Source organism: Phaethon aethereus, assembly GCF_964289735.1.
Source record: "Phaethon aethereus genome assembly, chromosome: 12".
In the NCBI taxonomy this organism is placed as follows: domain Eukaryota; kingdom Metazoa; phylum Chordata; class Aves; order Phaethontiformes; family Phaethontidae; genus Phaethon; species Phaethon aethereus.
The window spans coordinates 8,540,509-8,567,543 of record NC_138588.1 but is presented as its reverse complement, the minus strand read 5'-3'; the positions used below and the strand labels follow the sequence as shown (position 1 = coordinate 8,567,543).

The window sequence follows — 27,035 nt, the reverse complement described above, 5'->3', positions numbered from 1 at the left end:
GCTTGACAAAGTGTGTGTGATGAGTCTACATGATGTCTTGAAAAAGGATATGTTTCATGTTGCTCTTCCTCTATCTAACAAATTCTAGAAACAGCATATTGTTAAAAGATGCTGCCACCTTGTCTTTCGTAATTACTCTTAGGAAATACATGTCTGTATTCATTTTCTTCTGTTTTATTTTTTCAATTGAAAGCCCATGTCTGTAGGGAGGAGGCAGGAGTGACTTTCTATCTCTTTCTGTTTCCTGCTGATGTTTAAGAGTCCTGTGGCCCCAGGAGCAACATGAGGCATGTTCAATAGTTATCCCTTTTTCCTTCACCTTGTTCGCATGTCAGCTGCCTGATTGGTGTCAGTTCTTGCTCTGCTATTGCTATTACTGGAAAGCATCCCTTGCAGAGTAAGGGGAAGGAGGTGTACCTTCAACAGAACAATTAAACTGTCTATATGCAAGCAGCTGTCAAACTCACAGGCTGAAAAAAAGGGGAAGACCAGAGGTTTTCTTTTTGTGATGGTAGTTCTCTGTTCTAGGAATTTGGATTTGTTTCTTGTAGCGGTAGTGGACAAGCAGCATCCACATTTGGATTTGCATTTTTTTTTTTCCAAGTTCACGATGTCCTTTTATTAAGCTCTGGAAATTGGCCAAAGTGTGTCTGCATGTGGATGAACTAAAAGATTTGAGACTGCTGTAATTTCCTCCCCACATGGGAAGAATAATCTGTAAGGATTAGAGGAAAAAAAAAAAACCCTTAGGGATCAGGGACAGGAGGAGAAGGTGACTCCATCAATGGTGGTATTAGGCTTGAGGTGACAGCAGGGTGCTGATTTGAGAACACAAATGTGCTGGTGTGCAGGGTGAGCACCTCCTCTGACCTCACAGTCTCCTGGAAGGGAAAGGATCCACACTGATCTGCTTTCCTCCAGAGGAGAGTCTTTCTGTTCAATATTAAGACGACTCAAGGGATGTTGTAACAACGTGCCATTTGTCTTTGTCCTTTGGTGCTGAGGGCTGGCGTGGCTTGGTGTGGCCATGTTTGATACCAGCTCAACCTCGCGAGATCATACGTGTCGCTCCCATCTCCCTCTCTGCTGATTCCTGCCACCTATGCAACTTTGCCAGGCCTTGCCTGCTGTCTCCTTTCTTCTGGCATCCCCCAAATCGGTGCAATGTTTTTTCCCTCCTGGTGTCACTCCCTGACGGCAATGAAAGGATGCGTATCCCTATCCATGGCTTTGGGTTGGTGTGATGGATGCTGCTGCCCTATGATGGGAGAGGACCAGCTCCCCCTTGCCCTGCCTACCCAATTTGCTTCTACAATGAGCCCAGAAAGCCTTCCCCATGCAAGAAGGCTGTTTTCCCTTCTTGCAACCCGCACTGTCTTTTTTTCATGTTGCAAGGATATTTGGCACCTGTGGTAGCAAGTAAGGAAGTGGTGTAAATCAGAGCCACCATAAATCAGTGAGTCTGCTACCACCAAGGAAGAACAAGGGCACCTTTTATTAGGAGAGCTGCAGTTAATGTGAGGACACATCCCTGGTCATCTTCTCTTGATTGTTACAAATTAGAGGGACACTCTCCTTTCCCGGAGTACTAGGTGCTCTGTGCCTTGTTTCTGAAGGTGGGAGCAGTTGGATCCTCTCCCAGCACACGCAGCTTTCCCATCCCCGCTGACTGCCCTCAAGAGCAGCTTCTGTGGGAGTAGGAGGGATGGGGAAAGGGAGCTGTGTGAAGAGAAGGGCAGCCAGAACTGGACACGAGTTCAGATTCGAGTGTGATGGGAGGGTCTGTTCAGCTGGCACATCTTCAGCGTCCATAATTTCCCTTGTCTCCATGCCTCATCCTTCCCTCAGTAGGGCAAGGCCATGCTGTTGCCTCCTGCTACATATCCCAGGGTGCTGGAGGCTGATTTTGGGAAACAGATTGGCAGGATGGGGGTCCACATGTGTGCACTCTGCAGCTGGCTGTAACAAATGCTGCTCCTCACCTGAGTGCCTTGGTGTCTGGCTCTCCTAGACCTCCCCGAGATCAGCGTGAGCCATGTGAACCTGACGGTGCGGGAAGGGGAGAACGCTGTCATCACCTGCAACGGCTCAGGCTCGCCACTGCCCGACGTCGACTGGACAGTGGCTGATCTCCACTCCATCAACACGCACCAGGTATGGGCTGTGGGACCTCAGTGCTGCCTGTACCCGATGTGGCAAGGACAAGCTGCCACGGGTTCCCCACATGTGTGCGTGCAGTGCAGAGGGTCAGGTAGGTGGTGGAGACTGCAATAAGAAATGTGAAAGGATTGTATCCAAAGGAAAATCGAGGCCATACTGAAGGGTACTGCAGACAGCAAAACCTTCCCTCTCTTCTGGCTGGAAAGTAAAGATGAGACAGCTTCATATCTCAGTGCTCCCTAACGGATTTAACTCGTGTGTCCTTTAATGAAACTACCTGTTTACAGAGGTGTCTGCAATAGCTGTAGCTGAAATAGGCAGCTAAGCAAGCTTTTTTAGAGGCAAGCCATGTTTATCAGTGCTACAATGCTGTGGCTCTCCCCAGTAGTTCCGCTTATAGGATATGGTGTGCTTAATCAGATGAGGAAACACCTCCCCTCACCCAGATCCTAGTTGTCCTTGGATTTTGGAGACCTTCTTGCATCTTACATAGAAATTGGGATCCTCATCTTCTGGGGGAAGGAACAGGGAGGAGAGAAGCCAACAGACACTGATTTTTGTCTGTAATTCTCTCTGTGATTTTTAGACCAACCTCAACTGGACCAATGTTCATGCCATCAATTTGACCTTGGTGAATGTCACCAGTGAGGACAATGGGTTCCTGCTTACCTGCATTGCTGAGAACGTGGTGGGGATGAGCAATGCCAGCGTGCTGCTCACCGTCTACTGTAAGTAACAGTGGAGAGACCTTGACCATATAGAGGCCGGAGGGCTGCCCTGGGAACCGTTTGAATGCATGGCCACTTGCTACCTGTGACATACTGGTTTTGTGGATAAAGATTAGGACCTGAGCACAGTGAGGCAGTGGATCCTCGCACAGTGCTCTCTTAAGTGTCAGTATTTTTGCTTTCCTGCTGTTTCCATTAAAGCATGAGCACTAGAGCAGGGGAGGAGCAGCAGTGCCACGCTGGTGGTGGACGTATCTCCACCCATCCCTTGGAAGATCCAGCAGAGTAAGGAGAAGCTATAGAGGGGCTAAAACTCTCTTTACAAACACAGAATTGCTCACCCTGATGCTGTGTGAGAGGTTAAATGTCACCCTTGCTGAAGCCAGTGTAAATCTTGCCTCTGGTTTCAGGGATGCTAGTGCTTCCTCCCAGATCTGTTCCTACATGGTTAAAGTGCAAATGCCATGTAAACATGCACACATCAAATCTCAACTGTTCACTTTTAGCTGCAAGTAGCTAAACTTTCTTTCTAATATAACTTAACACAAACCTGACCTTAAGAGGAAGTTTACACAGCTTTGTGCTCTCAAGCAGCTGAGATTTACTATATGTTGCTGTGTCTGTAATATTTGCCCTTACTCTGTAGTTTGAAAATCTGTCCCCCACCCCCAGCCTTGCCAGGTAGAGCAGAGACCCATGCGGGATTCTGGCTAGTCGTGGTAAACCCACGCACGCTGCATGTCCGGTGCGGTGCAGGAGCCATGGGGTCCTGTAGACAAGGCAGTCACAAGGGGTGGGGAAAAAAGAGAGCAGATGCTATGTTGATCTTCCTCCAATAAGCACTATTGATGGATTGAAGAATGGAGGTGATTAAAGTTCAGGTCAGCTCAGAGGTTGTTGGTCAGCAGGTGGGTGGTTTTTCAACTGTGCTTTAGCATCTTTTCCCCCACATCTTAAACAGCACCATGCCAATGTCTATTTTCACCCATGTAATCCTATAAGCTGCTGACAGTTTCTGCTACCCCTGCTCTTGTTGCCCAGACCCATCACTCAGGCTGTAATTTCACGCCGGTTTGTGTGTAGGTGGCTGCTTGTTTTGAATCCTCCTTGCCAGGAAGATGTGAACAAGCCACATGCAGATCTAGGCTTGTGAGTGAAACGAGGTGGCTGGGACATGGCTTCGTGGTTCAGGGTAGCTGGGTGCTGGTGGGAGAATTTTGCTCAGTTCCAACCAGCTCTGCACCTTTTTCTCTTCTACCACCTTCACTGCCTGAAAAATTCACTGTCTTTTTTCCAAAAGATAGGTCGAAGTTGGTGCATTTCATTTGTTCCTTGTGGATGCCACATCCAGTCTTTGCAGCTGGATGGTACCAGGAAAGGAGGAGTTGTAGGGAAGACTACATCTTTTTGTGTCCTTTGTCTTTGCACAAAACTCTGTTCTAGTTCAGACCTTACCAGCCTTGGGCTCTGGGACTTTACATGTAGGCACTGTAAATGGGGTTTCAGAAGTGATGGCGGAGCAACATCTGAATTCTTGGGGTGTCCCGGGGGAAGACAGTGCATATGCAATAGATTGCAGGTGGAGTCTCTGCTTTTCTTTTCCACCTCCCACTCTACTCCCTTTTAATTAAAACACCCCTGGAGGATGTTCAGCGGGTGAGAAGTCCTTTGGGATATTCAGGCAGTCAAAACCCTCAAGGACAGGCAGTCGCTGAGGGATGTTTGTTTCCACAGCTATGCAATCCAAAGTCGCTCAGTGTGACTGGAGAGGCCCCAAGGGGCACCTTGCACACGTGTAATGTAACAGTGCTACGTTGCAGTGTCCTCCTTAATTGGAACAGGCAGCCACCCTGTGATCCCTTGAGGGAACGAGAGCAGCAGTAAGTTTGTAGACCAGGCAACTCCAAGCTTAATTGTTTCTGGGCTGGTGGAAGGACCATGCCTGTCGTTAATTTGTACCCCTTGATCACAAACCCAAGAGAACAGGTTATGGTTCAGATCCTACCTCTGGGGAGTGTGGAATTGTTCCTGTGACTTAGCGCTGCTTCTTTGCAGACATCTATGGGAAGAGTAGAAGGAGCAAGGGGTTTTGGAGGTTGTGTTTTCAATAATCTTAATTTCCATGGTGCATAAAGACATGATGTGGGTCGAGGTGTGCTGTGAGACTGCCATGTTTCTCTCTACTAGATCCCCCTCGCATCCTAACCCTGGAGGAGCCGGTGCTACACCTGGAGCACTGCATTGCATTTGCGGTGCATGGGAACCCAGCTCCCACTCTTCACTGGCTGCACAATGGCCAGGTCCTCCGGGAGACAGAGATCATCCACATGGAGTTTTACCAACAAGGGGAAGTGTCTGAGGGTTGCCTGCTCTTCAACAAACCCACTCACTACAACAATGGCAACTACACGATTGTGGCCACCAACCAGCTGGGCTCAGCCAACCAAACCATCAAAGGACACTTCCTTGAAAAGCCCTTTCCAGGTAGGATATCCAATTTATCTCATTAGGGCTGTTTGCAATCCAAAAGTCTTACTATGGTCCCCCCAGTAATCCTTGCACCTAGACAAGGCTTTGACAGCCCAGGTTGGCCTTTGTCTGAGCAGTGGCTTGGAAGAGGTGACCTCTGAAGGCCTCTTCTGACCACCAGTATGATTATCCTACTTAAGTGTGCTTTGGTGTCATAAAAACTCTTCAATGCAGAGTGAGAGAGAGACTGACTGGTTTAGATATTTTTGTTGTGTATTATATTCTGCAGTGATTTTTTTTTTTTAAGATCTGTAGGGATTTCAGTGGGAATAGGATACAAGTTTGGTCAATTATTTTGGCTCCCCTCTGGGATGCCCCAAAGAGGTTGCCCAATTTTTTGAGAGAAAGTATTCTATGTGATTGCTAGTTATAAAATAAAGAAAGGAAAGCCCTTTAAAGTGATGCAGCTCTTCCCTTTTTTTCTTCTAGCTTGCATTTGTTAAATGATTATAGCCAGATGCAACAGTGTCAGGATTGTTTTCTTTCTAAATATGACATGCAATTCCAGGATGACAGGTCTACAAAAGATGCAATGGCTCAATTAGTCGCTTTGCATCAGTTTGCTGGGATTTCTTAACTGATTGTTTCGAATTCCTTGTTGTACTCCCTAGTGATTCAGGGCTTAGCTGCAGAAAAAAAAAAGAGCATTCGAGGACATGAAGATCCAGCTCTGAAGAGTGCAGTGGAGACTCCTGTGATGACTCTGTAGGAGTGTGGAGGGTCTTGGTCTGCTCTGTCATTGTAACACCATGCTGGCCATCATGGGGTTAAGATCTGTATATGCTGCTGCCTTCAGGAATGATGCCATGAGAAAGTGGCAGCTCTAAATTGGCCCCTGCAGCCTAAGAAAATTCAGCAAAATAGGGCATTTGCTAAATATAGAAAAATACCAATGGTACTCTCATTTATTATTTATATCACACCATATATGTACACAGAGTTTTCCTGCAGGTCAAATATCGTAAATGCAACCCCAGATCTCTGTCCTGAAGATGTGACAGTTGAACAAATGAGCTGATATGGATGGGAGTGGAAAATTTATATTCAGGCTTCAAGGATGATGTCCTGTTTGGCTATCTGACCTATTTATGTTTCCTGCTGTCGGGTCAGAAAAGCAGCTTATCAAATGTAGGTGGGTGTGGAGAGGCACAGGTTTGCAGTCTCAGCTCTGTCAGGTCCCACCTTTGTGACTCAATTTCCCCATCTGTGAAATGGGGACAGCTCTTAAGTAGGTGCTGGACTTCCAGAAAAGGAGGCAGTTCTGCTGTTCCAGAGCTGATTTTGGATCCATTGATCTGAGCTGTGCTGTGAAGGCACCTTGATGTTTGAAGAGTCACTTGTGTCAAAGGCTCTGGGAGAATTCATTTGTGCAAAATATATGTAAAATATTGCCCTTGTGAGTGCGTCTTCACCCACACCTTGTATGTGTTGTTGGTGTGGAGTACTTGGAGACCCTGAACTGACCCAACTGACTGTTCTCAACAGGAACTGACCCATTTCTTTTATTTCTTCTGATCTGAAGTCCCAAGTCGTTCCTCACCCTGGCAGACCTTGTCAGCCCAATGCAGGATGTAATTTACTTTCCTTGAAGTTTGTTGTTCTGTCCGCTGCCACAGCTGACATTAGCACTCAATGCAGCTGACGTTTATAATTTCCCATTTGAAGGTAGATTCCTCCTGAAAATGCCACAAATTGGAGGTTCCCCAGCGTGGTTCATTCAAGAAGCTTGTTGCCTATAGCTATTCACATGTGCAAGGGGTTTACTGTCACTACCCAGGATGAGGTTATTAGTCTTAATTAATGAAAGCATGGTGCCTGGAAAACTTCCTGTCAGCAAAGAGAGGACCTGTGACCATGTTTTTTTAGAAACCCCTGGTCAACAATCTGTTGTTGGTACTGTGCCAGATTGTGCTTCCCAGGTTGAGAGGAGAAAGGTGCTGTTAGAAGCTGGATGGGAACTGGGAGACATGCCCCATGCCATGTCCTGCTTCTCTGCAATGTTGGGGCTCTAGGAGCCAGGACAGTGGCTTCCAGAACAGATCTGTGTCATCTCCTGATAAAAATCTCATTGCCTGTTGTCATTGGCATCTCTACCATAGGCTACCATCTCCTTACTTCGTCTACAGAGCTTAATGTACCTACCTCACCCCCTTGATGAGTATTCAGTTCTTTGGGAACTTCTCACAGAACTCAAGTTGGATGAAATTTCTTGGCTATGTTTTATGCTTCAAAAAACAGGTTTTACTGGGAAAAAAACCTTTTTGTGGGTTTCTGTTGAATTTGCTTAGTCCAGCAGAGAAAAATGGAAAGGGGAAAATGTAGAAACAACAAAAATTTTACAACTAAACTGCCTGCTTTAATGGGGAGAGAAGTCTCCAAATTAAATATTTCTTCCTTTTTTTTTTTTCCTCTTGCTAGAAAAAGCCAAAGAAAGTTACTCTTCTGCTTGACTTAGAACAAAAATATTTTTTCAGGTTTTTTTTCCGCTGGTTTGGAAAGCTGTGTTTGTCACCCGGGGGTTGTTTTACGCTTCCTTTCCAAACCTCACCCATACTTCAGCGGGAACGTTTCAGCGTCCTTCCAGGAGCCCTCTGCCAGCAAAGCTGTGTAAACTCCGGTTGATATCGGGCTCAATTTCTTACACGGGCGAGTGAATTGAAAACTGACGTTGTTCTCATGCTATGTAAACTGAGTGTCACCAAGAGCTTTAAAGCTCATCGTCTGGGGCCTTGACTGCCTCCAAAGCTGAAGGAGCTTTACTGAATAGAGTAGAGCAGCCAGGAGGCTGACGGCAGGGACGGACGTAGCTGTCTTGGGCAAGAGGCAGCTCTAGGACAGCCACAGCCTCCATGTCCGGTTTGGATGCCATTAGCTTTTATGAGTGGCTCGTGAAAAGGAGGTGAGGGGAGGTCTCTAACCCTCTGCCCCAAGTGGGGCTCTCCTCGTAGTGGGCCTCGTAGCACTTTGTCCTTGGATGAACACTGCCATGCAAGGCAAATCTGCTTCCGTCCCCTCCATCTCCATCCTGCTGAGCCGTGTGTGTCTGTTGACCATTTAACAACCATAACAGCTTGGTTAGTATGCTGCTAGTTGTTCTTCAGTTTGGCCTTGCAGTAGCATCCCTCCCCTCCTGTTTCAGCCTAAGGCCCTGCACAGTTACCCCTGTGCTCTCCATCCTGGCCTCCAGCATGTCGTGCTGGCACATGTGCAGCAGTTTCCAGTTACAGGTGCACAACAGGACAAAATATGAAAAGTTTTGATTTCCTGGTCTCTTTGGGGTGGTGGAGTATGTCTGAGGTGGGTTGGGAATGAGACCCGCTCTCCCTTTGCTGTGCTGCTAACTGTGTTACTTCTCTCTTTGTCCTTTCCACAGAGAGTACGGACAACTTTGTCTCAAGTAAGTGTCTCCTTGCCCTTTGCAAGGGCTTTGTTGTTTTGTTTTTATGTTTTCCCCTGCCCCTCTGTGACTTACGTGCTCCTGGAGGAAAAATCAGGAAGCCAAAAACAAGCTGGCTGAGGTTGCACAAAGTCCTGGCGTCCCCATGCATGAGCAAGGTGGCTGGGGAGCTTTTGATCAGCTGAGCAATCTCTAGAGCCCAGAAGATGCTCATTTCCCTCTAGTGATGTCCTGAAGGTTCTGCAGTGGAAATGACAGTCTTTGAGATCTTAAATGGCAGAGCTGGAGATAAATATCACCGAAACTCTAACCAGTTGGTCATGATGTAGTGGAAGGGCTCTTAACTAGAGGCAAGCTGGCCAATCCGTAAAGTAGTTGTGTGTCATGGCCCGTTTACAACATGCTGCCTAGCGTGGACTGAGATGAGAAGCAGGACTCAACTTCTGTAGCGTTTCTTCAACAGATTCTTTCTTTTCTTTTTTTTTTTCTCCAAAAAACATCCAAGTAACTGTTTCTTTGGATTAAGTTCTGCTGGAGTCAGTCTTGTGTTTTAGTGGTACTTAGCCCAGTAGATTTCTAAAAACTGTAGGAGAAGGCTCAGGGTGGGGATCACACACCATAGAACATCAGGCACCCAAATGTTTCTCATTTGTAAGGTTGGAGTGACGTCAGTGTTGTCCTGGTCTGTGTTTTCTCTGCTGATGTGCACAGGGAACTCTCTGACGCTTGATTTTGGTGCCTTCTGAAACAGAAGGTTGCAACCTCTGTTAGGGGTGAACAGGATCTCGTTAAGTCAGGCATTGCCGTTGGGGATGTGCTGGTGCCTTGGGAGTCCCATGGGAGCCACACTGAATCTTCTGTCTTTGGTGTTTTGGTTTCAGTTGGTGATTATGAAGTTAGTCCCACACCACCGATCACTGTGACCCACAAACCGGAGGAGGACACTTTTGGGGTGAGTCCTGTCCTCTTCTCTACAGAACTGTTTTGCATTAATTTCTTGTTGTTGATGACTCAGTATTTACATTCATGTGCTGTTTTGAGAAGTTTGCAAGGAAAATCTCCTACTTTATGACTCGAGACAACAGTCAGAAGGATTTTGTAGCTTGTGTCAGGCAAGTAGAATACTGACATGAACCATCTGATCCTCTTGGGTCTGTCTGCAGTGTGGAACCAAGGAGCTCTTTGAAAATAAGGCATCCTGTGAAGTCGCTGCTGGCAGGGTCAGGAATTCTCGCTCTAAAAAAGTAGCACCCGGAGAATAAACAAACAGGCAATTGTGTGTTTCAGACTATTATTGAGATGTTAAGTTTAGCCGTGTGAGGGACTCGGATTTAGCTTGGTTCAATGTTGTCAATGCCAGTTTGCCCTCTCTCCTGCTCTGCAGGGCATGCCAAAAATGAAAAAGGAAAGCAAGCCTACGGCTTATTAGATCTCAACGTTGTCTTTCTTCTGCAGAATCTAGAAAAAAATATGCGTATAAGTATTGGAGGAAAAAATCAGCGTGTTATACAATTGCTCTAATTCTGTGAAAATTTTAAGATCTTGAAACCCACCAGGTGTTAACAGAATGAATAAAACTCAATACACCTTTGTTTCGGTTCTCATCCAACCGAAAACCTGTAACTGAAGTGAAAGCTTTGAACAGTGAGACTGGAGTAATAATGTGCACTGATTATTAAATATAAAGCCTAGAAAACAAGATGGGGGATGAAAATAGAGCGTGGTAAAATAAAAAGTTTAAAAATATTGTAACTAATGTATCAAGGGCAGGGAAAAGGGTTGCAAAATGAAATTACTTTTTTCTTGGTTAAATGATGTATTTTCTATCACAGCAGAATACAGTTTTGTAAAAGGAAGTGAAGTCTAAATGCATCGCAAGACCCAGTACAAGAGAACAATTGGACAAATGCCAAAGAAATTGTTGTTTACAACAATGCAATAAAAGTATCTCTAGCAAAGGCTTGAAGGAATAAATTTTCATAAATATTAAAATAAACCTGGGATTGTAAACCCTTTAGGGCAAGGAGATTTTCTTTTCTCTGCTTGCACACTGACACAGTGAAACTACAGTTCCAGTGAAGGACTTTGGACACTGTTGTAGTATAAATATTTACTACTAAAAATTACAATAAATAGGGAACCATTAGAGGCTTTAGGAAAACCAAATGTTTTTTTTGAGGAAAAAAAAAAACCCAAACAAACCAGTTCTACTTAATTTCTCCTGTTTTTTTTTCTTGTGGTGTGTTATTTTTCCCTCATTTTTTGTTCTGAGGGATGTTTGGATGGAGACAGAGTTGCTCTTTCTAAAGAATTTTCTGCTGCTCCTGTGTGTTCCCAGCTCAGGTTAGGATAGCTTTAGTGTTGTGATGTCACGGCATGGTGGTGATGTCACAAATGGAGGCTCAGGATGCAGTGCAGTGAAGGGACAGCCCGGGCATTGGAGCAGAGGTCCTCCTTCCCTGCTGATGTATGGAGTGAGAGGCTGGGAAGAATTTGTGCCAGAGTGACATCGCTGATCGAGAGACCCCAAACCTCCCTGTGGTGCTTCCAAGCTGTGCTAGAGCCCTCTGCTTTTGCTTGTGTTGCTCCACAGCTGCTATCCATGGGGCTGCAACAGATGGTATGAGCCTATAGAAAGGTTAACTGGACAGGAGGTGCTATATTTCCAATCTAGACTCCTAAATTCCTGTCTTGACTCAAAGGCTTTTTCCTTTCAGGTTTCCATAGCGGTTGGACTTGCAGCTTTTGCTTGCGTCCTCTTGGTCGTCCTCTTTATTATGATCAACAAGTATGGCCGACGCTCCAAGTTTGGGATGAAAGGTACGTGCAAGTCGCTTTTCTCTAGCAGGAGGCACCTTCCAGGATTGCCTGGCTCTTATAGCACACGTGGAAAGGTGTTGTGGTTTTATTCCTACGTTATCAGTATTGGTGCAAAACCTTCTAACGAGAATGTTGTCCAGTCCTCTTCTGTTTGTGGACAGAGTAATGGAGATATACAGGCTGGTGGTTCTCACCTGTATGTGCTTCTACTGGGCAGAAGTATGCATGTGTTTTCCTTATCAGTGCATAACTACATCTACAAGATGCCCAGAAGAGCTTTGGTCCTGCTCTGTCCAGCCATGCATTGAGTGAGTTGTACTCAGGAGAGCATGTTCTTGGATGAAATCTTTTCTGTGGGTCTGACGCATGGGCTTCCCCTTGTGTTGCACTGGGTGCAGAGCACAGGGTGTAAAGGGGGAACAGAAGGATGAGAAATTGTTTTGGGTTCTGTTGGAAAGGCAAGTGCACCCATTCTGTGCCTGTCTGTGAATGGGGACTGAGATGCTGCTCTAAGTTTGCAAGGTCCATGTTGGGGAAAGCAATTGCTGACCTCTTTCAGCAATGTGGAAGATCTTTCTGCTCCCTCTCTGTTGGAAGGTTGTCTCCTCTGCGTCATGAATAACACTTTAGGAGCTATTTCAAGTGTCCTTGGTAGTGATTGGAAAGCGAGAAGGTGTCTGATATTTGCCATGCAGAACTGGTCTCTCTGTCCTACCAACACCAGCGCTGTGATGTCACAGAACTAATCCCAGAATAAAGTAAATGACTCTGTGCCATCTGCTTTTTGTGACTCTGTTGGTATCTCCAGTTGGGCAGCGTTGGTGGTGCCCAGTGAAGGCTGGAGGAAGAGCCTTCACATGACAAAGTAGTTCCCAGCCTAATTGGTGGCTCATACATCATTTGAAGCCAGACTTTGACAAACATGAGCTTCTTCCAGGGCTCCTGAGTTGCAGCCTATTTCCTGGCCTTGCTGGGGTCTGTGTTCCAGGGCAGGTTGACAGGTTTGGGAACGTTTTTTTTGTGCTTGCCTAGGGCTTTGTTTGCTTTACGGAGACATTTCTTGAGTGGGTCCAGATGGGATTCTGGCTGGAGTTTCCCCTATGCATCCTATGGAGGTGAAAGACAGGACATTTAATTAAATAGAAAATCTTCTACACCAACTTAGCAATATTTAGTCCATATGTCCAATGATAAGAACCATCTGGTAGGGTGTACTCACTGGTGGGTGGAGTAGAGGAATGGAAGACAACGGTTCCTGGGATCAATTCCCAGCTCTTCTACTGACTCACTTAGTGTCCATAGGCAATTAGCTGTCTTAACCTCTGTCTCTGCTTTAATTTCCCCATCTGTAAAACTGGGATGATGTTATGTGCCTTCTGGAGGGGTTTGCCAGAACACTTTGGAAGCGCTTGGGCATTTGCCACTGATGGCGCTTAGAGATAGAAATATAAAAAGTAACTTCTGACCCTAATGGAAGAATCAAAGAGGAGTGAACCTTACGTGAGTAACCAGTCTTTGTGAACAGATGTGTGTACGCATTCAGAGGTGTTTGGATAAGTGTTTTAGTGGATATTCTGCATTCCCAGAAACCAGAAGGATGTTGTGATGGGCCCTTGTGTGTGCAGTTTTTGGGAGGCAAAAAAATATTTAGCCAGAAAAGCCTGTTTTCAACATGCTGTATTTCTTCCAGTTCTGATATGAAACCACAACCCTGTAAAGTTTCTAAAAGTTTTATTGATGACATTGCTTGGAGACATGGAGTTGACAGAAATTAAATATGTCTTTAAAACCAGGGAGACAGCTTTCTAATGAACCACAGGTGTCAGAGGCACCACCATGGGCAGCCTACTCACACCACCTGAGCTCTGCTCCCTGGTGGAGGCTGCAGATCCTCCTGCCCTGTGGACAGTCTCCCTCGTACGTGGTTTTGCTTGCTCTGAGCCTCCTGCTTTTCCACAGCATCTCTTCTGCCTACGCTTTTTTCTTTAGCCATAGTGCCATTGTCAGTTGCCATGCTACCAGGCTTTGCATGTTTAGCCTGTATCTCCCTTTTTGCTACCAAACCTCACCACTTTTTCATCCACAGCACAAAGGCAACTCTTCCATTCACCTGCTGGGATGCTTGGTGGTACCCTGGCTATGGCCTGCTCTGCCAGCTGTAACTGATTTATTTCTCCCCCTACAAGAAATGTCACAGTTCCCTCCCTGCTTTCCAAAAAACAGTTTCTAAATGCTCCTTCCTTGCTGCTTAGCAGGTCCATGAGTCCAGAGCCTTGCGCTCTCATCAGGTTGCTTTGGGGTCTCAGCTGAGCTGTTGCAGATGGTCCCAATCTGGCGATGATATCTTGAAGCTTGTGTTTGTGCTTGATGTCTCTTCCCTCGGTGTCTCCTCTTCCACTCCAGTAATGGGCTGCTTTCCTTCTCCCTGGAGGTTTCCTGCTCATGAAGTGATGCTCTTGTCCGACTCATCAAATCACTTTACTGAGTGGTCCTGAGCTGCTCTTCCAGGGGCTTGTGTATAGGTCCTACCTTATACTGACAGCCTGTATGGGATGGTGCAGCTGGCAACCACCTCCAAACCTCCTTTAGCTGGCACTTTCCTCTGGATCCCTCATTATCAGTTAATTCTTGGGCAGGAGCCATCCTGTGTAGCACCCATCATGCTATTTACTAAGAAAAAAAGTCCAAATCCTGAGTCTTTTTGGGAAAGTGCATCATTCCCTGAATCAGGAGCTGTTCATCGCCAGCTGATGTATTGCCACTTGTTGTTGAAATCCCAGCTTGGCAGGCCTGCAGGAGCAGGTTTTTCCTGTTGTTTTTGTCACGGATGCAGAACATTGTGTGCTTATGTTGGACACGTTACCCAAAGCACCCCGTGAGTCTCTCTGAGCACATCTATTTTCCTTCTGCATCTCCTAGCGTTAAGCAGATGGTTTATCTCCTAGAGAGAGAGAGGTGGACTTGGACTGACAAGGTTGGATGTCATGCTGGGCTGGAAAGTTGCCCTGGGCCAGCCTGCTGGGTTGCCCACCAGTCTTAAAAGTGGACTAATGGGCTGCAAAGTGTCCAACATCCCAGCTGCCTTTGCTGAAAAGAAAGTCACTGCGTCTCGGGGCACATGTGCTGGGGAGGACTATAAGAGGACGGTGTGTCCGCATTTGTCATCTTCTGGCTGGTGGCACACCCTCGGAGCGTTGTGCGAGAGTCCTGGCAGAGCCACCGCTCTGGTTACGACCCAGGCAGCAGCCAAGCGGTGGAAAAGCCCGCGCTGCCAAGCGCGCCATTGATGCGCTGGAGCGGGGACATCGACAAAAGCGCCTTGTGAAGGGGGCTCTGACGTGCTGTGCTCCCGGCTCCTCGGCGTCCCTCGGCTGAGCTTGCGGAGCCTGGCTCTGTGCCATCCCCTCCGCCTTTCCCTGCTCCCTCCGGAGAGGGCATTCATTAGCAGGGGATGGCAGAGGTCGGATCCCCTTTCTGGCTGCCTGTCGGCTTCGGCTCCCGTAGCTGGGGGGGATAGGGGTGGGCTGAAGCAGCTGAGGGTGGGCTGGGGCTTCACCAGAGCTGGGGTGGCGGAGGCGGCAGGAAAATGGCAAACAAAGCGCCTTTTTGTGAAACGTGGTGGTACATGGGCATCATGGAGGCAGCGGAGGGGAAACCGCCAGGAAAAGGGAATGCAAAAACTGAGACGCGTTGGAGTTGCAGACATGGGTTACAACTGTTTGCTAAAGGGCAGTGTATCCAGAGGAGGAGCCGAGATGCTTTTTAAAGCCTCGTGGGAAAAACAACAGGATCTAACAGAGCAAGGAATTGGGCCTCGGGGCACTTCTGTGTATTGCCGTGTCCCAGGGGAGTTGGTTTTACAGGTTGGTTTTACTTCACGGGAGTAAGGAGCCCGGCATCCCGTGCTCAGTCGTCGCTTGCTCCAGTTCTGAGCTTGGTGTCCTGCATTCCCTGACTGCCTGCCGGAGGTGGAGGGTTTTACACCTCACCTTCTGGGGTCAGGGTGGTCACTGCAAGCCTCGTAAACCCATGTCTTCCCATCAAAGTTTAATCCCAGCAGAGGATAGGAAATGAAATTTCATAATATAATAAAAAAGCCACATGCAAGTCCCGGGACTAACAAAAATGAAGTTTCATAAGACAATAACAACAGCACAGAAAAGTTCTGGGACTAACAAAATGTTTGGATGGCACAGTGATGGAGGCTGTGTAAATGCTTAGGTTGATGGACTGAAATACATGCTCCTTTTGCCTGTTTCCTGTTACATTTGTAAGTGCCGAGGGATAAAGAACGTGTGCTCATTCATGTTTGTGTGATGTATTCCTGGTGTTGCACAACTTAAAAATCAATTGCAGAGGTATGGGGAGAAAGATGCTAGAGAAAATCCAGATACATGAGCACTTGTTTTGCTGAGATGGACTGTTTTCCAGGCTCTGAGATTAAAAACTACTTGCATTCTCCAGATGAGGTTTTCTTCCTCGGGGCAGTGCCAGCTAATGGTTCAGACTTGGTTACAGTTAGCAAAGAGTCAATGGCTTTTTAATCTGATTTCTTTAAGAAGCAAGGCGTGTGATCACGCTGCCTCTCTGCACGCGTGCAAGCGTGTGTGTGCAGCTCTGCCTGGCTTTTCTCTTTCTCTGCTGCAGCTTTTGGATCTGCTGGCCAGTTCCAGAGGAGAGCAGGGAAGAACCTAGAGATGCCTTTATAGGCATCATGGAAATAGAGGGGCTAATCAGAGGATGACAGCTCGGCTGATGCTCCACAGATGGAAATGCCTTGAGCCTTTCTGGACATCAGAGAATCCATATGGGAGCTCAGCCTTGGACAGTCAGCCTTGGATAGAAAAACAAAATGCAAGGGACCAGGGTCTGCTGTGGTGGGTGGTGTGTACGTCTATACGCAGGCATACACGTATTTTCCATCCGAATAGGCAGAAACAACGAGGAGGTGGGGGAGAAATGGAAGAACAGTAAATAAATATTGCCCACGCTTTCTGTAATGTTTGAAGAATCACATCACTATCAGTTCATTTGGTGTTTGTTGTAATAGCCCTGATCAAAGTGCTGGCACTGCTGATGTGCATGTGGATGTCAGAAGTACTTGCAGAGCTGTTCTATTGTAATTTAGCATTAGTTAATAGGTACTTAAAGTAAAGTGGTTGCCTATTTGATTATGATTGGGGGTTATTAACATTTTTTTCCATAAACAGATGGTAACTGTCCGCTGAGTCAATTGCAGAACAATTCCAGGGTTCTGATTCAAGAGGACCAGCTCCTGCAAAGATACCTTGGGTGCCTGGCTTTTTGCTTTTTTTGATTTGGGGTTTTTTGTTTCTTTTTCTTTTTTTTTTTGCTTTCCTCCTTCATCATGCAATTAACGCTGCAGCTTTATAGGGGAAAAAATAATATACAAGAGCCATGACTTACCTTTCACATGAGGCTTAATTCTGACCCACGTTACCTTGGCCAAGTCTGGCTATAATCATGCACTAGTTGTTTTTCCCTGATTATTTGTTTGCAGCTGTATAGAAATGAACAAACACTCTGCAGCTTGGAGAACCTGCACCTTAAGGGTTAGTTGCTCAGGAGAAATCTGTGATCAGGCCCCTTTCATTGCATCCTCCTGGGAGCCTGCCATGCAGCGGGATCAGGAAGAAAGAGAGAGCAAAGTAATATCAGCCAGCCTGCACGGCTACGGGAGGGAAACAGCCAAGCATTAGAAGCCAGGGCTAACCAGGTTAGTATGGCGAGCCACGCTAACGAACTGGAAACGGGAACCGATTGCTGTTGCTTTCTTTAAGCCCCGGTGTGTGTGACGTGCTGAGCCCCCTGAAACGCGTGGGCAGAGTGACTGTGTGGGGCTGTTGGAGGTCAGGGCTTTTCCTTGTTGGTAGCCTTCAGTTTGTTTGAAAAGCCCCTTGATATACTTCTTGCGCTCGATATTACTTGGTTTTATTTGCCTGGGAAGTGGATTGAAAGAGCATGCGGTTTCACTGGGACTTCTTTCTATAAACGCCTGTTTATACTCTGCTGAAGTGCAAGCTGTGCTTTTTATTTATTTATTTAGTGCCTTCAAGGTGATAAAGCGTAAAGCTCTTCGAACTGGAAAGTGCCTCAGCCTCTGCTAAGCCATGCAGTCCGTAACCGGTATGCTGGCAGCAAGGGAGAGCTGCTGTACAGCCCTGGGCTCCTTGGCAAACCTTTGAGAGCTCCCACCTCGCCCCGGGGTGCTGCGACGAGCACCCGCTTCTGCCTCTCCTCTCTGCGACGGCCGATCCGCTCTTATGCCGGCAGGTGATGCTCACACCCCTTGTCCTTCAGCCCCAGGTGGAGTTAGTCCGGTGCAGGCTTTGGAAGATGGGCCGGTGCTCTGCTTGCTGCTGCCTGGCGGAGCAAGGAGCCACGCTTGGCCGGAGCGATGCAGCCGGCGGCTGGAGCGATGCGTCAAATGACCCCCCAGGAGAAATGGTTAGCAGGAGAGCAGGATTTATTTAGATCTAGAATAAAACATTTTCCACACCCGGAAGCATTCATAGGTTATTTGTAAAGGAAATGTAAAGTACACTGACCTGCCATTATCTATTTTGGTTTCTTTTACAAAACCAAAGTGTCTATTTTAGGCAACTACTAAAAGCAGTTAAAAAAAAAAAGTCAGAGCAGTGGCTTTCAGGTGACCCGAGAAGCCGCAGGCCTCCTTCACACCGCGTTCCTGCAGGCTCTTCCTCCCCGCTCGCGGGTGCACACGTTTGCTCCAGTCACCAACTGGGTGCTGGACCCTGGGTGCAGCGCTCGCCCTGAAGGAGCACCGCGGCGTGGCCAGCGTTTGCCCGGGGCAGTTCTGCGTTAGCAGGTGACTTCTTGCTGACTTTTGCAAGCAATTCTCACGTCGCAATGTCAAAAGCTGCTCGAGTGAACCTCATCTTACCTGTGATTCGATGTGATGTGAAATCCCAGCTGAGGTGGTGGAAAGATGTTGAAATGTTGTGGGGTTTTTTTGGGTTTTTTTTTTTTTTTTTTTTTGATAATTTTTTGGAAAGTTTCCCTGTTCCAGGCTCAGGGCATCGGCTTTTCCACCAGCAAAGTGTTAACAAGTGGCAGCGCTGGAGACCCTGCTGCTTGCGGCACCGTGCTTGCTTCTGCCTTTGCGTGTGTGGTGGGCACAGCCTTGAGGAGGGGAGAACGAGCCGTGGCTGCTTCCCTCGCACTGCAGGGTCGGGAAGATGCCCGTCGTCCACTCGCCGTTCACGAGCAACTGAGTCGCCCCAATTCCTCATCCAGCTGCTTGCACACACCTTTTCCACAGCTGTGAAATGGCGTGGGCTCAGTCACCTGAGCAGCCTTCCCCAAGGGCCGTGCAGAAGGTGCTGACCCTCAGGGGGCTTCTCCCCGCAGCAGCGCGGCTCCTGCCTGCTGCTCCTCGCCTCCGTGGCTCCAGCTTGTGTTTGCTGCCTGGTCTGATGGTGTCCGTCCGTCTGTCTTCACGTGGCTTTGCTTTAGTGAAAGATGCTGGATTGACAGCACAGAGCCAGAATAATTCTGTCTCCAGAAGAGGTACAACACACAGCAGCAGATCAGGCTATTTTTTTTTAAAACCAGTATAACTAATCTGATGAAGGGACATCATCTCCACGAGCCTTGCGTCCTGTGTGCTCTCCTGTGCCTCTCTGAAGGCAGCCAACAACCAGACAACTAAGTGTCAACTTTGATGTGGCTTTAATGAGGTGCAGGGCACTGTGGGAAGAAGTAAAGGGCTTTAATTAATATTTTAATTGGAGTTTGTCTGTACCGCAGTTGTCCAATTATTCTTTGAAAAAGATTTTGCTACTGTTAATGCTGATAAACGGTCCCCTGGGAGGATGTCCCTGGTGAGTTCATCACCTCTTCCTCCTTGTGACTTGCTGTAGGATTGTCATTTGTTTATGCGGTGTTTAGCCAGGGATGCTGAGGTCTGGCACTCTGTCCTTAAATCCTGGAGCAGGAGAGCTTCGCTCTTGGTCAAGGGACAAGTAACTGTGATTTAAACAGCAGGACTGACAAGAGAAGCGTTTGCGAGCTGTGATGGCAAATGTGGAAAAGGAAAAGAATGGTGAAAAGTGGTGAAAACACTGAGAAAGCAAATTGTAGAGAGCACTGTGGGGGCATCTGATGATCTAATGGGCTTGTTCCATCTCCAACTTCTATTTCTTGTGGTGCAATAACGAGCCGGCCTGTGTCCTGGACAGACCCAAGAAACTCATCATCAGCACCAGTGTCTGTTGATGAAGGTGGGAGCGGTGCAGAACCCTATGTGGTGCTCAGGCATCTTATTTCAATTTACAGCTATGCTATTAAAAAAATCAATGGACCAGGAGATAATGCCTGTACACAAGGCAGCTGCTTTGGTAGTATTTTGTGCACAATAGGAATAAATCACATTCGGATTCTCATATTTTGTGTCTGAGGGGCAGGGTTATAAGCCAGTTTCTGTTTGGGAGAGTGGTCTCCAAGTTGGTGCCATGGCCCTGGATGGTGAAGGAGGATAGAGGATGGGATACTCTGTTCAACCCTGAATGTGGCTTGTGGTTCAGGAAAGGGACCCTGGAGATCTCATTGTCTGTGGCCGTCTAAACTGGCACGGGTCTCCCCTGGGCTCTGTATGAGGCACTGCTGCCGTCAGGGTGCATTGAGGGGATGGTGCCCAGCGCACCCACAAAACCTCACCCCAGCCCAGTCATCACCCTTCACCGTGCTCTGCTCCACACTCGGGCCGTATTGCAGGATGTCCCGTTTGCTCTCGGGCGTGTGGCGTGAGAAGAACGTGGAGCTGGTACTCATGGCCGTCTTCTCTGTCTTGCAGCCTCTTTGCTCCCTGTATCTGCAGCAACCTGTTAGCTGCAGAAAAGGGTTTCTGCATTCATTCACTTCATCGCAGCCCAGCATCTGCAGGCGTGACCGGCTTCTTCTGGAAAGGGCTGTTTCACATCAGGACCCTTATGCTGCAGCCTACGCACCCTGGTGCTGGGGTGGTTTTGTGGCTCTGCTGGATACCCTCTGACCTTGCTGAAAGACCTCACTTTGTCGCCAGTGGGGGGTTTTCTCCACAGAAAAGGAAAAAGCCATCCTTGATCAGAACCCTGTTGAGAAACATGGCCTCTGGCAAGCTGGTTTTGCCACATCTGCCTTTGATGCCATCCAAACCAAAACAGCGGGTAAAAAAAATAGAGTTATGTCAGAGAAAATGGATGGATGTGCCTGAATTTTGGATTAAAAGCGCTTTGGCTTGCTTCTCATTCCACTTGAACCAGCAAACCTGCATCTCCATCTTCTCTCTGTCCCAGGGCACGCTTCATCCTCCGCAGCAAACTGCAAATCCTTCCCAGCCTGATGCAGTCGAGAGTCAGACGAGAGGCTGTGAATTAGTGTGAAGGGAAAAACATCGTTTTCCTTCGCTCTGGTTTTCCTTCAGAGTAAGACTGGCGCAGTACGGGCCGAGATGCTGGTGCCGCAGCAGCACTGGGGCGGGCAGTGTGCCGGCGAGGCTCCCCGGCACCATCGGTGTCCCGATGCCACGCCGGCCGCTCGCGCAGAAGCCTGCGGCAGCGAGACGTCTGCTGGGATCGGAGCAGGGGAGAACTGGCCCTTTTGTTGCTGACAAGACTACTTCATCTTGATGCTCTAAAAGCTCTTGTGACATCTGCAATTTTCCAGATGGGTAACGAAAAACCTGTGGGCAGGGGCATCTCGGCGGCTTTCGAAGCGCTTGCCTGTGGAGCTGCGTCCATTGGTTTCATATCTGCTGACAGGGTTTAATAATCATTACGCTAAGTGGAGCCGGCACTTGGGGAGGGCAGGTAAAGCCTCCGCTGCCCTTGGGCTAAGACACGTTTCTCGCCATGCAACTCAGAGCTGTGGATCGTGGATGCGGGGCTGCGTCCCGATGGGCTGATTTCTGCCTCCTCTCCTCCCCTCCGGGGCTCCGTGGGAGCTCCCGGCTGGGTCTGCTCGCCTCTTGCTCGGGACCCCCTCAGCACCTTTCACGTGGCATCCAGGGATGCTTCTGGATCCGGCCCAGGGGCCGCGGTGCTTCCACTGGCCTCCAGCTTCAGTCCTGCTTTGGGAAGAGAAAAACGGAGCCAGAGTTTCCCACAATCAGCAGATGCATGGTCTGTGCGAATAAGCACGGCATGTCTTCGTCCCAAGTGATCGTAGCAACGATGTGCTCTTTTTCTGATTGATGTGAGGGGCAATAATTAGTATGGTCTTATCTATTGAGCTACGATATATTTTTTTATGAGAGAGAGATGTTTGATACTATAAAAAAAAAAGAGAGAAAACCCCATAATTTTAAGGTAACAGCGGTCTAGGATCAATATTTATTCTCATTGATTTGTTAATCAATTTCTCTGACCCTTTTTCATTTGTGTTTTGGGTAAGTCCCCTTGCTCATCCCCCTGCAAACAGCGGTGGGATGCTGCAGCAGGGCTGAGGAGCCGGTGAGGGGCTCTGGCGCAGCGGGGCAGGGCAGGCACCCCTTCCACCGGTGGGGTGTAATGTTGGAGGACTGGCTGCTGAGGGCTGTAAGGAGGACGTGTGACGTGCGGGGTCCCCGTGCTGCTCTGTGCTGGTCATCAAAGGCGCTCTGGGGCTGGACCCAGGGGCAGGGCGGTTTGCTGCCCCGGGGAACGGCTCAGTCTCCGTTTATTGAAGTTAATTCGTTACACGCTTTTACACTCCATCCCCCCGGCTTCAGCATTGCTGGTCGTCCCCGGGGTCGTTGCGGCTGGCTCTTCCCGCAGCGCCGAGCAAAAGTGCAGATGTAGACCCTCTTTCATCGCAGCTCAGTCCTTCCACCATCGTCATCATATTTTTTGTTGTTGTTGCCCTTTTCTGAGGTTTTTGGCGTGCGGGAGGCTCCTGGCCCCGTGCCCGGCAGGATCGGGGGTTACCCCAGGTTTGGTCCCCCGACGCTTGCTGGGGATGCCTCCTCCCCACGCAGGACATGGTCCTGCTCCCTCACAGGCTCATAACCCTTCTGCAGCCTGCTGCCACCACCAGCCCATTTGGACATTTTCAGTTTTCCAGGTTTCTGCCTCCCACTAAATTGGTGATTGATCTCCAGAGCTTGTTTTTCTTTAATGTTTGTGAAGTTCGCATCCTGTTTTTCTTTCTTCTGCCCGTGTGATCTTCTGTGCCTTTGGTGCCACTCAACTTACAAGAAGGTAGCAGAGCCACCTTCATTGAGCCACCACATCAGTGGTGGCTTTTGAAATTATTACAGTCCCACCCTGCCCCCTAAACAGACACGTATCAACAGCTTAGCTAATTCAGTGGGTTTGTTTAATTTCCAAGTAATAAATGAAGATGTTGGATAGACCCAGCCTTAACACCAGTCCCCGTGGCGAGCCTCTCTGGCTTAAAGCTTTGCCGTATTTGTGCCACCCAGACCGGCACTAGCAGGGAAGAGCCACCTAAATCAAATTTACTGTTGTTATAAATACCGTTGTATGACAGTGCTCATATCCAAGCCAGTTTGAATTAATTTTTCAAGGAAGTTTTTTCTGAGACACTATCAAATATTTTACTAAGCCCAAATATATTACAGCCTTCACTGACTAATTTTGTAATTCAATCAGGGGAAAATAAGGCATTGAAGGTAGTTCAGCATGATTTGTTTTTATAGACCAACTGCTTCATCCTCTCGATTCCACTATCATTTAGGCTCTTAAATAATTTTTTTCTTAATATTTCCTTTGAATTTTTACTATAAATTTAAAGTTAGGCTTATTAATTTCTTCTGCACATCAGCTGGGAGAACAAAAGCAAGTTGCGTGCATATATGTGTAAGGAAAATGACTTTACAGATTTACAGTATGTCTGTCGTCTTGACAAGTTTCTCTGCTTGGAATTAAATTAGTAACAGCAACCGGTAATGAGACTTCAGGTCTTTTGGGCTGCTGAGTGCTTTTTCTGAGTATCCTGATGAAGACTGCTGCAGATATGTCCCCTTGGCATGTGGGACCAAGAGAAGAAATATTGCTGGTTTTTAGTAGGACTTTGCTTAGCTATTTTGACCATTATTTAATGTTCTATTTCTCTCCTTTTTTTTTTTAAGAGTATTAATTCTTCTATCTCCTGTTTGCTTTCAGTCTCCCTTCATCTAAGGTGTCGTGATAGAAATTGAAATTACATATAGCCCGATTTCACTTCTGGGTGTCTGCAGAAATCCCCTTCCACACTGCTGCTGCAGGACAGCTGGATTTTAGATTTTTCTCCCCCCTTTTACATTGTTATTTAGTTCTTAATAACAAAACATATGGTTTCACTATGTTTCCTTTCTATCTAAGTTTATTATGCTGCTGGTGTATTTAGGAGTGATTTGGGCTTATTCTCTCTGCTTAAAGACTTCAAGTAATGCTTCTTGGCTGCTACTGTCTATTAACGTGATATTGGAGTTAATGGGATGTCAGCATGTGCCAAAGCCCCTCATCAGCAAAGCACATGTATTCCACCCTGGCATATTAAAACTGAAGTTATAAGGCTAAAGCTGGACATCTCCCTACCTTTTGATAACTATAGGTAAAGGCATTGATTTAAGTTCTGCTGAACTCGCTGTGATCAGGTCACACAAAGAAAGTTGCTTCCTCTTAAGTGCATCTCAACAGAGAAGTCAAAACCTGCGTTGGGTTTAGGGATGCTTCGGCAAAGGACGTCTCACTTGGGTTTGCTGCTGCCAGAGCTTTGCTGGGGTTTCAGCCGGTGGTTTTGGGACCAGTTGTATGGGCAGGCTTTCCGTTAATCTGCCAAAAAGGAATGAGGTTCTGCTCTTTTTTTATTAAAAGAGGAAAGATTCTATTAAATTTTGTTGATTCAGTCTCTTACTAACATGAGCTACTGGGCTTTGAATGCCTGCCGGATGCCTCTCTATTTATTTATTTATTTTATTATTTGTATGAGACCAAAACTGGCATTTATTTCCCTGCTACCAGACAGTTTGCAGAAAGCTGTGTAAGCTCTCTTTTTGCAAAAGGTACCTTAGTTCAAATTCCTGGTTGTTCCACTGACCCTTGGTGCAGCAACCCGCTTCGATACCAGCCTTTCAAAACCCTCCTGGATGCTGGCAGGGAGGCAGCGTGCTGCCTGAAACTGTGCCTTGAGGATAAAACCTCATTTCCAACCAGCAGCAAAAATCTATGTTTTCACTGGATCGGGCTTTACCTTTAGATTTTTAAAAATTTTTTTATTACCCATATGTGGTTCTCAAATTCTTGATAACTTACAGGTCCTTTCACATCCTCCGTTCTTGGCGGACAACCCTTCAATCTTGAACCTAGCACTTGAGAGCTTTTCCCAGGAACGATTTCCAAGTATTTTATTTTCAGATATCGGTGCTAAACTGGCACATACTGGTACATACAAAGCCCTGCATGCTTCGGGGTCTCCGAGCTCTCTTCTATGGCACACGTGTCTTCTGAAAAGTTTATGGCCCCTGCAACACGCAGAGGCGTTGCCTTGCGAAGTTTGCGGGTGGAAGATGAGAACAAACAAGGGTGTGCAAGGATAAGGGAGGGGCGATGCAGCAGTTATTTGACAGCCTAATGCTTCGTGTCACCAAAGCAGGTAGGGAGGGAGGAAACTTCCCTCTCCGAGCACTTTGTGTGCGCAGAGCGCAAGTGTGTGTGTGCACGTGCGTGCGCACAGGCATCACGGGGGAATAAGGTAGGAAGATGCTTTATGAAGTTGTTAGTAGCTGATGGTAAGTGCCCATTTATCCGCACTGAGCTGCGGAGCCTGGGAGCGGCTGGAGGGAGATTAGCTGTCGGGCAGGCTCTTTAAGGATAAATAATCTTGGCTGGAATTTGTGCTAATGATTTCCGAAGTGTGTTGGCGTGTCTCGAGCAGTGGAGAGGGAGGGAAGGCAGTGCTTGCGTCTTTTTTGGGGGTGTGAATGGGGAAGGCAGGAGGAGACCGGAGGGAGCAGCAAGCGTTTCCTGTTTTTGTTAGTGGTGTGGGGGATGGAAAGTTGGTGATTGAATCCTGACTTCTTTTGCTGGTCTGGTAAGGACAGTAGCTATGAGAGATGTGTGAACCCGGGTTGTGGCTCCACTGAACATCCTGTAGTCCTTCAGATTTTCTATTGAAGGATGTCTCCTTGACAAAGAGGTTTGGCTGATACACAGTCCAGCACAGCTCTGTCAGTTTAAATTATTGAGAAGGTACATACAACTGCCTCGATCAGGTAGCAATAAAACTAAAGCGAAACACAGAAACCCATCTTGCTGGAGCCAAAGGCCATCCTATGCACGTGGCAGCCTGTGGCTATTAACCTCGTGTCTCCATCCCATTCAGATCAGGTTCAACAAAGTTATCAAGGACCTTCAGTCTGCGGGACTGAAGAATTGAATTTTAACTCATTAGTCCAGAGCCTGGAAATCGGTGTGCCTATCGTTCTCTGCCGTTAGCGTGTGTTTCGAGTGAGCAGGAGCACCGCAGGCAGCGTTGCCTGCATTCATGCCTTGCGCTGCAGCTGTTGAGGTACAGGGAGTCAAATGCATCATGGTACCAAAGAAAGTCTTCAGGATATCAAGACCTAATCTCCTAGAAGTTGTAGGCTGAGGAAAATGTTTTTAGTAAATATTGGCTCCTAGAGGATAAAGAAATGAGCAGTCGTCATCTGTTTGAGGTAGTTTATCCCTGTTTCTGGGGCGTATCACAAAATGCACAGATTAGGCTTTTTTTCTGTGGTTGTGCCTTTCCTTGTGCTGCAGATGGGGGAAATGTGGGCTGGGAGGCGGAGGGATGCTGTGGGTGCACTTCTGGAGGGGCGAGGATCCAGTGATGTACCTCTGCTCCAGCCTTCGTCAGCTGTAATAGCAGCTCCAAGCCCCACCATTTCAGTGGTACTTTTTTTTTTTTGGGGGGGGGGGGGGGGAGGGGGGTGTCCTCCTACCAGATCAGCTGAGCTTTACTGAACAAACAGCTGGTGGATAATTTCATTAGTAGCTACCTGTTGAGAAGGACACGCGTGTCAGCATTTTCCTAAGCATGGGAGTTAAAAAGTAACAAAAGGAATTAATAGACATATCCTACTGAAATTCCTCTAACATCCTTTGCCAGTCCTGGGTTTAATGTCTAACCAGTGTTGAGGTATGTATGATGGGAGCAGGGGATGGTACTTCATAAAATGTTTTTATTAACTAGAAAAAAAGGACTTTACTCACAGTAACTTGGAGCAGGCAAGTTTGTATGGTCTTGATGAGAAGACTGAGACAGAGACGGGCTCCCTGCAGTGACTGGCAGCCAAATGAGCCATCCAGAGCATGCAATGGTTAAGGGCCATCCAAACAGAAATGATGCCTTGCAGACTGTTAAAATACCAAGGATGGATTTTCATTTACCCACTGCTAACAAGTCTGCCCTGGATA

The 27,035-nt window shown here is 47.4% G+C and overlaps 1 protein-coding gene across 6 annotated transcripts in view; it reads left to right on the top strand.

Annotated features, from left to right (window-relative positions):
* NTRK3 (neurotrophic receptor tyrosine kinase 3) overlaps window positions 1-27,035 on the top strand; it is a 216,196-nt gene that overhangs the window by 63,765 nt on the left and 125,396 nt on the right. For 4 of the 6 annotated variants that reach the window (XM_082005027.1, XM_082005026.1, XM_082005028.1 and 1 more), the window contains exons 6-11: window positions 2,012-2,154; window positions 2,747-2,888; window positions 5,076-5,372; window positions 8,791-8,814; window positions 9,696-9,766; window positions 11,532-11,634. In XM_082005027.1, the coding sequence (XP_081861153.1) occupies window positions 2,012-2,154; window positions 2,747-2,888; window positions 5,076-5,372; window positions 8,791-8,814; window positions 9,696-9,766; window positions 11,532-11,634 (780 nt within the window). The remainder of the gene's footprint in view (window positions 1-2,011; window positions 2,155-2,746; window positions 2,889-5,075; window positions 5,373-8,790; window positions 8,815-9,695; window positions 9,767-11,531; window positions 11,635-27,035) is intronic. The other 2 variants (XM_082005030.1, XM_082005029.1) reach the window with 1 other exon arrangement.